The sequence below is a fragment of the Mustela erminea genome, chromosome 9 (assembly GCF_009829155.1).
Source record: "Mustela erminea isolate mMusErm1 chromosome 9, mMusErm1.Pri, whole genome shotgun sequence".
In the NCBI taxonomy this organism is placed as follows: domain Eukaryota; kingdom Metazoa; phylum Chordata; class Mammalia; order Carnivora; family Mustelidae; genus Mustela; species Mustela erminea.
In genome coordinates, this window is record NC_045622.1 from 55116714 (window position 1) to 55128714 (window position 12001).

General features: G+C 52.3%; 1 protein-coding gene and 1 long non-coding RNA gene across 5 annotated transcripts in view; one reads left to right on the top strand and one right to left on the bottom strand.

Annotated features, from left to right (window-relative positions):
- The first annotated feature begins 543 nt into the window (after window positions 1-543).
- Window positions 544-12001, top strand: part of CHRDL2 (chordin like 2) — a 30095-nt gene continuing 18637 nt past the window's right edge. For 2 of the 4 annotated variants that reach the window (XM_032357828.1, XM_032357829.1), the window contains exon 1: window positions 544-1307. In XM_032357828.1, the coding sequence (XP_032213719.1) occupies window positions 1226-1307 (82 nt within the window). In that variant the 5' untranslated portion in view covers window positions 544-1225. The remainder of the gene's footprint in view (window positions 1308-12001) is intronic. The other 2 variants (XM_032357825.1, XM_032357827.1) reach the window with 2 other exon arrangements.
- Window positions 2165-11445, bottom strand: LOC116598665. Its single transcript, XR_004289131.1, has 4 exons — window positions 10630-11445; window positions 6995-7062; window positions 5837-6008; window positions 2165-3268 (listed from the first exon to the last, which is right to left on the bottom strand). It is a non-coding gene; the product is annotated as an uncharacterized LOC116598665 (long non-coding RNA).

Genomic DNA, 12001 nt, shown 5'->3' on the forward strand with positions numbered 1-12001 from the left:
AGGAAGACTTCCAGAGGAAGGGCCAAGAATCCCGCTGGACTGGATTTCAACGTAGGCACGGAGCGCATAAAAGGGTATCAAGGGGGAACTGGTAAGGTCATTCCAGCTGCCTGGAATTATGACCCCCTCTTTTTTGAGATGCGAGTACTTTGACGTTCATTATCTCATTTCATCTTCGGAAAAAATGTGGAACATATTAAGATCCCCATTTTAGATTCCGAGGTGGCATGTCCAAGACCACAGAGTTAAGAATGGCAAGTGTCCTGATTTCATCCCCAGTTATGTGCACGCACCGCCCAGCCCTGAGCGCCTTGCGGTTCCCGCAGCCCGATTCCCCTCTCCCACCACGACACCTCATCCTTCCCCACGCGAAAGTTCCACCTGAAGCCTAACTGGGTTGCGCCCTCCTGCGCCCTGGGCGCCGCGGAGAGTCAGGGGTTAAAGCCCGTGGTCCGGGTGGCCCCTTCCCCCTCCCCAGCCCTCTCGCCTCCTCTCGGCGCCGCGCCTGGAGCGTGCGTCCCGGAGACCCGCACGAGAGAGGAGGGGAAAAGTGGGCCTGATTCTCGGGTGGCCAATCCACCGAGCCCGCGGTGCCCCAGAGGAGGCGCCAGTGCTAGGCCAGCGCCAGGCCGGGGCTGCCTGCTTCCCGCGGCAAAGTACAAATGCGCCCGAGCGCGGCGCCTGGCGCCCTTGGCGTGCACAGCCGGCCCGTGCTCAGCCAGCCCCCGCGGCCGCCGCGCCGTCGCCGCCGCCGGTACCGCCGCCCAGCCGGGCCCCAGAACCCCGCAGCCTTACCCCGAGCCCACCGAGCAGAGGGCGCCGGGCGCTTGTAGCCGGCGCGCCCGGATCCGCCCGCTGGTCCCGCGCGCCTCGCCCAAAGCTGCGCGCTCTGCAGACCCCTGTCCTCCCCGTCTTTCTCCACCTCCCCTCCATCTCACCTTCTTTGCTTTTATTGTTTTCCCTTCTTGCCGCACCTTCCTCCATCTCTCCATCTCTCTCTCTCCTCTTCCCTTGTTCTCTTTCCACCTTCCTCTTATTCCCACCTTGGACCTCCCTTGCTGTCCTCACCACCTACTCCACCCTTCTCTGACTCTCCAGTATAGAGGCAGCCCTCCCTGGGTCTGCGGGCTGCTTTGTGCCCCAGTGCCTCAGTGTCTTCATCTCACTTTCTCCCAACGCCCCTCCTGGCTCAGTGCCTGGCGGCCTGGCCCTGGGGGAAGGAAGGATGGTTCCCGAGGTAAGGGTCCTCTCCTCCTTGCTGGGACTCGCGCTACTCTGGTTCCCCTTGGACTCCCACGCTCGAGCTCGTAAGTAGGGGTGGTGGTGGGGCTGGGTAGGCAGAGGAGGGATTTGAGCCCCTGGGATGTGCGGGGAAAGTGCCAGGACTCGAGACCCGAAACTGTTCTGATAGCCATGCGGGCAGCACCTGTGTGGGGAGAGTGGCGACTCCTCTGCCGACCAGTATGGGGCTGATGAGTGTGGGATACTGGGGGGACTGGGGGGGGCTGGCAAAACTCAGAGTGGGGGACTGCTGCCCTGGACCTGAGGATGGGGGTACTGAGGGCGGTGGGAGAGAGGACAGGACACTGGGTGTGTGTGTGTGTGTGTGTGTGTGTGTTGGCTGCTGGTGGTGCTTCACATTCTCAAGAGAGAGCTGGGCATGTCTGCCTACACGGGTGTGATGGAAGTGATGGAGATGTAGACTACTGCTTTCAAAAAGAAGCCCATGGAAAGACAGAAGAGCTAACTAGATAACCTCATTCTGTTACCCCCTGTGATCCTCGCAACACTCCCATGAGGTGGGTACTGTCATTTGCATTTTACAGATGAGAAAACAGGTTGATAGAAGAAACTTGCTGAAGTTTTCAGAGCTAGTAAGCCATCCAAAGCCTGAGCTCTCCAATTCCAAATCCTCTGCTTTTCTCCCCTGCCCCTCAGCATCTGGAAGGAACCCTGATTTGGAGTTGTAAGACTCTGGGAGGCAACAAAGGCACAGGGAGATAGACCAGTCTTCACAATCCCTGATCTTTTTTTATTTTATTTTTTTTTAAGATCTTATTTATGTATTTGACAGAGAGGGAGCACAAGTAGGCAGAGGCAGGCAGAGAGGAGGGGGGACGCAGGCTCCCTGCTGAGCAGAGAGCCTGATGCAGGGTTCCATCCCAGGACCCTGAGATCATGACCTGAGCCGAAGGCAGATGCTTAACCCACTGAGCCACCCAGTCGCCCTATCCCTCATCTTTTTAATACCACCAGCAAGTGGAGGGTACCTCTCTAAGCCTCAGTTTCCTAATCTTTAAAATGGGAGTTAAAATCCCAGGACTGTTGTAAGAATTAAATTGGAGAAAATAAGTGAAGCAACTAGCACCAGCAACTAGCTGGTTCATGGTAGTGTCATTAAAAATATCAGTCTCCTAATTCACACTCCTCCACTTAGATGCCCTGTAACCTCAAACAGTTTAAATCATCTCTCTGAACCTCAGTTTCCCCCGCCCCTGCAAAAGGCTGGTGGATGCCCTCCCCATCCCCAGTCTCTTGGAATGCTGTGAGGATGGAAAACAAAACCAAAAACTCACTTAATGAGAAGGAAGGAGCTAAGTTCAAATCTTAAAATACCTGATAAAGAAACGGAGGACAAGGAGGGGTAGGGGTCTGCTCTAGGTTACACAGCACGGGGCCTGGGATGAAGACCCTGGTTTCCCAAGTTCCAGCCTAGCACTCTGTCCTCTCCACAGCCCACCTCCCCCTTTCTTTTGCTGCCTTTCTTTTGCACGTGACTTTCTGGAGCTGGCGGGGCTGGATTCTGTTTCATTCCTGTCTCTGCTTGTGAGGGCAGGCTGCGTGTCTGGTCGTCTCTGGGCTGCCAGCAGCATGAGACTCATAGAAGTCCTTAGTTAACGAGTAATGGAAAGAACTCAGTTTTGGGTTCAAGTCCTGCCTCTGGCCCTCAGCAGCTGTGTGACTTTTCATACATCACAACTTCTCTGAGCCTCAGTTTCTTCATCTGAGACACAGATGCACCTGGAACCCAAAGGGTTCTTGGGAGGATTCAAGGAGGTGACCGTGCTAAATTAGCCAGCACAATGCCTAGTACTCAGTAAATGTCTCCTCCCCTTCCTTGGGCCCTGAAGGTTTCCTCCTAACACTTACCCGTTGTTTCTTGAAAGGGACTTACCACAGAATGCCCTCCACACCTGCCTCCCTTCCTCTTGGCACAGCCTTCTTAGCCCCCAAGGCTTTTCTCCAGGCATTGTTGCCCTGGCTGCATCTGTGAAAGATGTCCCAGAATCAGATCATTGTGCATGATTGCTGATGTCCTACCCACACCCGTCTTGTCAACCTCCCACATCTTGCCAGCCCTTCATCACCCTGCTGGGTCACACTTCTTCCAGCTAACTCTCCCTGACCACTCACGCCCCTTCCATCTCCTTCCTCCGTGCCTCCACTGGCCTTCAGGCCACCTTTCACCAGGTGCTGCCAGAATTCTATCTCCCCTCCAGCCTGGAGCTTAGCTCCACACACGTGAGAAAACAACTCAGAGCAGACTTGGATTAAGGGGAGGTGGACTGGCATTCAGAGGGGCGTGTTCAGATTCTGGGATGTCCGTGCTGAAAGAGCCTTTGAAAATCATCTGCTTCTACCTGCAATTTTGCTATCCTTAGAGTTAAACTCAAGCCCAGGAAGTGGGAGAGACTTGCCCAAGTTCATACTGCAGATGTATTAATGAAAAGAATCAAGAGATGTGTCACTTACTGGTTGTGCCCACTGGGACAAATCACTTCCCTCTCTGAGCTTCACTTTGTCTAGTGCTAACTCTCTATGAATCTAGGAACAATCCTATTCTAGCATCACTTGCCAGGGTCCTATTTGGGGGTCTCTTAGGAAGGTCCTTGTCTTAGTTCAAGTAAGATCCCAGGCCTGTCTTGCCTAAGAAATCTCCTGGTGAAACCTCAGGTGCTTTCAGAAGTGGTGCCCCCAGATGGGAGTTCGCAGGTCTATATCTTGTCAGACTCCCGAGGGCTCAGCCCTGCAGGATTTGAAGGCCTGCGAGCACACAGAGCCGTCTGCTCCTCGGTTACAGCGAGAAGCTGTTCCAGCAAAGGTTATTCTGTCCTTGTCTCCGTTTCCAGCCACAGACTGAGTTCAACCTGGACGGAGTCTCAACTCTGGCCATAGACTGAGTCCCGATCCTCAAAACTCTGACCATAGATCCAACCCTGATTCCGGGTCCATGACCTGGTCACTGACTGATACTGATCCCAGCCCCAGGCAGAGCCACGGACATGTGTGATGTTCATCAGTCTGGGCACCCATCCCTCTGGAATGAGAACCTGCGGAGTATCTTGACTCCCTCTCCAGTGCTCTGCCCCTATGTCAGTGCCTCTCTATTGTGCGCTTCCCTTACTAATTGGTCCCTCCCACCCCCATCCTTAAAGTGTCCGACATGCTTCAGCTTTCTCTTCCCTCTGGTTGTCCGTTCCTGCTTTCACGAGACAGTTATCAAGTAAAAACATCAATCTCTATGTTCTCTCCAAGGATCATGTGTACGGTAGGAATCGAAGATTCTGTCCTCAGGTGACAGGATGCCAGACTGCAGAAGTAGAGATGGGGCAGGAAGGGAACTCCCATTGTGTGAGGTGGCACAGACGGTGGACAAACTGGAATCAGAAGGTCCGGGCTTCGGTCTGGCTCTGCTACTCATTCCAACTGTGACACCAGACAAGTTGTCATGCTCTGCCTCTCAGTTTTCCCAGCTGTTAATAGAGCTGGTTGACCCAAACAGATCACTGTTGAGGACCGGTCTGGCTTTAACATCTTGTGCTTCTAAGACTCTAAGATCCAGAGATGCTGTTGCCTTGATTCTGAGTCTGCTATGGACTTTGGAAAAGGAATTGGGGGGCGTTTTGATCTAGAGCCTTGTCCTCCTCTCCTCAGACACCAGACAGCATACCTAGAAGGCCTAGAATAGTGAGTGTGGAGGGAGACCCACCAGTAGGGACCCTTGCACTCATTAGTCAAGCACCCAACGCTGTGTGGGGTCTGTACAGAGCCCTCAGAGATAACACAGATTCATGAGATACAATCCCTGTTCTCAAGATGTTCACAGTTTAGTAAGAAAGAAGAATGCAGTTGATCAGTACTTCTAATCCAGTGGCAAGAGCTGTCAGAGAGGGCTGAACTCAGTTCTGTGGGACCCCCGAGGAAGGACTGGCTGCTGGCCTGGCAGGGTGGGGCGGCTTCCCAGAGAAGGGTGGTATCTGGACAGGCGTTTATAGAACGAGACTGAGCGGCCCAACACAGAGATGGAGAATCACATTCCAAGTGGAGGAAACAGCCTGGGAAGGCACGGGAGTGTGAAAGAACCCAGTGGGGTTCAGCTTAGTTGCGTCCGCATCTACCTGTCCAGATGTACATGGTGGGTAGGGGGGCACCTGGGTAAAGTCTTGGCATCTGGCTCCAGGCAGGCCCCTCCCTGGGTGGGTCTAGGTGGTTCTGCACCTCCTCTCTCCCACCAGTAGAGGTCTCTGTCTCACTCACTCGCCGAGCTGGAGCCGGGCAACAGCTGCACAGTTGTTCCAGCCGTTGCACCTGTTCCAGGACTGCCCTCTCAAGTTCCCCCAGCCACTAGCCACGGCGCCGGCCTCTGGGAGAGGGATCCTGAATCCTTTGGACTCCCAAAGAGAAGGACTGGCGTGAGCGCGGTGCCCCTGGGAGGTGCAGTGCCGAGATCATTTCAGACAAGCCCCTAGACAGGATCCTATCTCATACCAGGGAAGGCCGTTCCAGTCTCTTCTGATACCCATTCTTATAGTCAGGATTCTTCCTTAGGGCTCACCTGGATCCTTCCGTTTGCAATTTAAAGGCTTTTCTTCCAGTCCTGCCCCTTTAGGGGGAAGATATTCCCATAAGCAGCCCCCCAAAGATCCAAAGACTGCCATTCGAGTTTGTGCTGGCATAAATCAATGTCTTAGGCGACTCCTGACCCTCTTCTAGGACTGTTTCCACATCTGTAAAATAAAGGATTGGACATCATCTCTCAGTCCCTAACTTTCTAAGATACTCTGAATCTAAATGCATGTGTCCAAGGCATAAAAGAATGTAAATAGTCTCGTCTCTGTCCTCCCCCCACCCCCCCGACCCTTGCCAGTAACAGAGCTGCCTTTCCTGGTTTGAAAGTGCTCTCCTGGGACACCTGGATGGCTCAGTTGGTTAAGCAGCTGCCTTCGGCTCAGGTCATGATCCCAGTGTCCTGGGATCGAGTCCCACATCGGGCTCCTTGCTGTGCAGGGAGCCTGCTTCTCCCTCTGCCTCTGCCTTCCACTCTGTCTGCCTGTGCTTGCTCTCACTCTCTCTCTCTCTGACAAATAAATAAATAAAATCTTTAAAAAAAAAAAAAAAAAGAAAAGAAAGTGCTCTCCTTTGAGGTACTGCTGTGCTCCTGAACATCTGTCATGTGCCAGAGAAGAGGAGTCAGGTTCAGAGAAGTGAGGGCTTTTTCCCTTGGTCGCCCAGCTTCGCCGCTGAAGACCTGAGGTTTCACTTCTGATTCCCTTCTCCACTGAGTGCCAGAGCCCAGAGCAAAGCTTATGTCTGAGAGGGAAGCAAGTTTGTTTGTGTGAGAGGGAACTATAAATAAATAAAGTATGGTTGTGTGGATGCAAGGGAAAGATGGGAACGTTCTCAAGTTCCTGCATAGCTGGCTCGCTCCGGTCCTTGCTGGCTGGGGACAAGCCCGCCACAGTCCCGGGGCTCTTTTCTCACACCCCACACCCCCTGGTCCCCTCCAGCTTCCCCTGTATCCCAGTTTCTTTCTGGGTGTCTTTTCTGCTTCCAGTTGGAAGAATTCTCAATCACGTTACCCACTCCTAACTATCCCCTCAGAGGCCTTTAGCATAAATGAGGGTTTCAAGGCAGAACATGGGATGGCCTTGGATGGGACAGATTGGAACTTTTTACTTACATATGAAGATCATGGAATTGTTCATCCCCTTACCTGCCCAGGCACCTGACCTTTTTGTACATGGTGTATGGTTTGTGAGTTCAGATGGCAGATGGTGAGACCTGGAAAGGGAAGGTCAAAGGTTAATTCCTGGTAGGTAGCAAGGTCGTAGTGCTAAGAGGGATTTGGCTATCTTATCAGAGGATGAAGTGTTCTTTTTGTGAAAAAGAGGTTTCCAGGATTAAGGACCATCAGTCACCTCTTTTTCCAGAACCTTCCCTCTCCATCGACTCCATGCTTTCATGATGCACTCATTAGTCGAGCACCCAACGCAGTGTGGGGTCTGTACAGAGCCCTCAGAGATAACACAAATTCATGAGATACAATCCCTGTTCTCAAGATGTTCACAGTTTAGTAAGAAAGAAGAATGCAGTTGATCAGTACTTCTAATCCAGTGGCAAGAGCTGTCAGAGAGGGCTGAACTCAGTTCTGTGGGACCCCCGAGGAAGGACTGGCTGCTGGCCTGGCAGGGTGGGGCAGCTTCCCAGAGAAGGATGGTATCTGGACAGGCGTTTATAGAACGAGACTGAGCGGCCCAACACAGAGATGGAGAATCACATTCCAAGTAGAGGAAACAGCCTGGGAAGGCACGGGAGTGTGAAAGAGCCCAGTGGGGTGGTGGAGGAGTGAGAAATTCAGCAAGAGAAATTCAGCACGAGGCCACCGCTGTGAGCACTGTCGGAAAAGCAGACAAGAACCAGCTCACGATGGGCTAGAGGGACCCAAGAACATGGAGAGTACGCCTAGTAAACACTGCTGCCCTCTCAGATTAGATCAGCTAAATCCAACCACTTTCAGTCCAACCAGTATAAAGCTAGGGAAGAGCTTTGGCTGCAGCCTATCCAAGTGGATGCTTTAGGCAAGAAGGGAAGCTAGCCCCCAGCCCATGTCAGCCACCTGTAGTGGGTGGGCTCCTCGCATGAATCACGGTCACTCCACCTGTGGGCTGACAGCCCTTCCCCTGTGTCTGGTCCGCACCTTGTTAACTCCTGCAACAGCCAGCTCCGGCATCTTCTCGGGGATGCCTTCCCTAAAAGCCTCTGGGCTTCCACTGTCATAGAACTTGTCCCACTGTAGACACAGCTCACCCCTGAACAAGGTGGGGGTTGGGGCAGTCAAACATCTGCATAGAACTTTTGGCTCCCCCAACACTTTACAGATAGCAGATAGCCCACTCTGACTTGAAGCCTTAGTAGTAACATAAACAGTCGACGAATCCATCTCTTGTATGTTATATGTATTCTACAGCGTAAGCTTACAATCAAAGAAGCTAGAGAAAACGTTACTAAGAAAATCATAAGGAAGAGAAAATACACATACTGTACTGTAAAAAATCCACTAGTAAGAGGACCTGGACAGTTCAGACCCACGTTGTTTGGGGTCAAATGTATTTCCTCTATCCATCTTCTGCATTAGGCTGGGAGCTCCTCGAGGACAGGGATTGTGTCTTGCCTACTCATGCCCCCGGCCCACTGGGCAGAAGACCTGAAACACAGAAGCTCACTAACTGAGTGGAGAGTAGACAGTGACATCGCTATTCCAAATAATAATAAGAAGTCATAATGAATGATAATAACAGTCCCTACTTCGTGGGTCAGATGCCCCACGTCCACCTGTTGTTCAGGCCTGAAGCTGCAATCTTGGACTACTCCTTTTCCCTCCCCACCCATATCCATCCTGCCCTACAGCCCACCCACTGTATTCCCCAGATATTCCCCAAATCTGCCCTTGTGCTTCTGTCTTGGTCCAGGCCAGCATGCTCTCAAAACCAGCAACTGCAACAGCCTCTCCTGGCCTCTACCTCCAGTTTTGCCCTCCAACCCCTCTGACCCATTCTCTACTCCCATGGCCACAGTGATAATGGTAAAGTGCAAACCTGACCACAGGCATGCCCCGGTTTAAAGGTTTAAAACTTTTCCAGGGCTTTTTTTTGCCCTCTGGGCTCTCAAGGACCCTCATGAGCCTCTCCCTCCCTCTGGGGACTGATCTCCAGGCTCTTGCCTGTCCTGACCAGTTTGATCTCTGTATCCCAGCCTTGAGGTCTGGGTAAGCAGAGTAGGTATTGGAGAGCCTGGCTTGTGAGTGGCTAGAAGAGGGTACGGAGCCATAGGGAACAGGGTTGGTAAGGTTGGAAATGATACCTGGGAGGTTTGACCTCGGTGGCAGGTACCATGACATTCATGCCCTAATGGGTGCCTGAGGGCTGCCCACAGAGTTGCGGAAGTAAAAGGAATATTGTGAGAAAGAGACTGCTAGGGAGGTAGGGGGTCAGCACCTAGATCTGCTTTTTGTTTATGACCTACCATGTAATTGAGCATCTAATATGTGTCAAGCACCAGGCATACTACATATATTGTCTGATCTAATTCTACAATAACCCTGAGCGGTAGAGATTATTATGAATCCCATTTAACAGCTATGGAAACTGGGGCCTAGAGTGATTAAGTCACTTGTCTAAACTCAGGCTGCAGATAAAACCCAAATCCAGGGCATCTGGGTGGCTCAGTTGGTTAAGTGTCTCACTCTTGATTTCAGGACTCCAGTCATGAGCTCGGGGTCATGATCTCAGGGTTGTGAGACAGAGCCCTTGTTGGTCTCCCCACTGGGTGTGGACCCTGCTTAAGAGTCTCTGTCTCCCTTTCCCTCGGCCCCTCTCCCCCCAAAAAGGCCAAATCTAATTTGAACCCCCACTTATCTGATTCCAAAGCCAGGGTCTTTGGACGATACACACACTGCCACTGAGGGAGTATGAGACCTGTCCAACTTTAATTTTTCTCTATCTCAAGCCTGGATGAGGGCCAATTGTTCTTTTCAAATGAAAACTTCCTCCACTCCTGTCTTTTTTTCCTGGATTAAACATCACTGCTGGGGGCCATTAACTCCTAAAGATCCCTGAGAGAAGGCCTAGTGCCCCCGAGTTGGGCAGAGGGAGGCTGGGATGACGCGTGGTGGTGGATGGAGAGGGAAACATGTCAGGATCAAGGCTAAGGTAGGTATGGGAAGGTCACAGAAGACCAAAAGGAATAGATAGGAAAGGAGTGGATGTGAGAAGCAAACTTTGGCCCCTGCTTTGTGCTATCCAGGATCAGCCCCACTGGCTCCCTGAATCTTATCCTAGCCCATGTCAGAACCCCTGAGCACCTGGGTGTATGAGACCATCAATACATCCTAAACCATGGAAACTTCAAATGATCAGATCTTAGAGCCACAAAATGTACAATTCTAGAAGCTTCATGTTCTCATGAAACGTAGACTCTTGGAAGCACAGAACTCTCAAATCTTAAATCTTTGACACCTAGAGCCTTGGGGTCTTTAACTGTGAAATCATGCATTCATAAGCAGTACCTGGGCAGAAATCTTTGCAGATCAAAGTTCACCTTCCCCCTTATTTGCAGAGGAGAAACTGAGGCTCAGAGAAGGAAGAGTCTTCCTCATTGTCACACAGTGAATCTGTGGCATAAGGAGCTACAGCTCCTTCCACCAGCCATTAGCAAGGATCAGAGCTAATGCCAGGACTGCTGGGATGGAGGTGGCTGCGGCCTGGCCATTCCTCCCTCTGCCTGGCTTTGGCATGGACTTGGTCACTCACCTCACTAGTATAAGGGGGAGCTCCAGGCAATGCCTCTCACCTTGGAGGGTGTGGTGGGGTGGGGTTGTGGCCACAGGAAGCCTCCTGGGGTGCAGGACAGGCCTGCCAGGTCCCCCATGTTCTCAGCCGCTGCCAGGTCTTTTGGTGGGGCGGCCTGGGCACAGGCTGAGACATTTTCTCTGTCTCCATGCTCTGAGCAGGCAGTGAGGGGGTGGGGTGCCAACTGGCACAGGAGCCAGGCTGCAGGGCTGCCCCAAGGAAGGTGGGAGAGGGTTTCTTCAGCAACAAGGCTGAGACCTAAAGCTGCGGTAGTGTCGCAATCGGCCCCTCCCTGGTGGGGGGAGGGGACTGAGGAAGAAAGACATTATTCAGTCCTTGGAGAGTTGGGCTGGCTCTGACAAGCACCCCAGCCGGGGCTGTGTCCCGCCCTCTCTGCCAGTGGAGGCCCGAGAGATAAACACAGCTCATTTGATACGGGCCAGCCGGCCAGCCCCACTCGGGGCCTTGCTGGGGCCTTGCTGGGAAAGGGATCTGCTGTCTGATTCCCCCCTCTACTTTGGGGAGCTGGGAAGGGGGCAGGGAGGAAGCTAAGCCATGCACTCTTAGGGTCCCCAGCGGCCACAGAAGCACAGACTCTGGAGGTATCATGACTGTGGCCTCAAATCTTTGTTCTGGGAGTCCAAGAGGCTGAGCAGGAGGAGCCGTGCAGGGAGCCAGGGGCAGGCCAGTTCCAGCTTCTTACAAGGGAAGCTTTCTAAAGGTTAGGACTAGCCCTGGAGCTCCTCTCCTTGAGAGGGAATTCCTGCCCAGCTGTCCAGCTAGTGTGCTGCTTTCAGCCCTCTGCGACTCTATGAGTTCAAACTTAGAGAAAAGATCTAAGAGAAAGATCTAGAAAGTGGGCAGGAGGAGGTGGGAAAGGCCAACTGTAGATTCTAGACTGCTAGGGGACGAGGAAAGAAAATAGGGAATAGGGTATGGTGGTCTCTGAGGCAGACAGAGGTGCCCCCGGGCCCTGGGATGGGGAGCAAAGCCAAGAAGGGAGGTAAACTGCAGGAGTTCTGCCTGGGGGTGGAGTTCTGGGTTCTAATCGCTAGCTGGTTGGCCCAGGCAAGTCACTCAGGCTCTGCATCCTCAGTTTTCCATCTGGTTTTCTCATAAGGATGGTAACAATCTCAATAACCCAGCTGAGAGGGACTGGCTCATCTATTCAAGAAGACCCATCTAGCCAGGTCATTGTAACCACAATTTCATAACAATAACATTCAACAAGTGTCAGGAACTGGGCTAAGTAGGCACTTGACAAGCATTATCCAATTTAACGCTCAAAACAATAATGTCAATGGAGTAATTAAGTAATTTATATAAAGGGAAGAGAGTCAGTAAATGTTGGCTCCTTTTTCCATACCTTGATC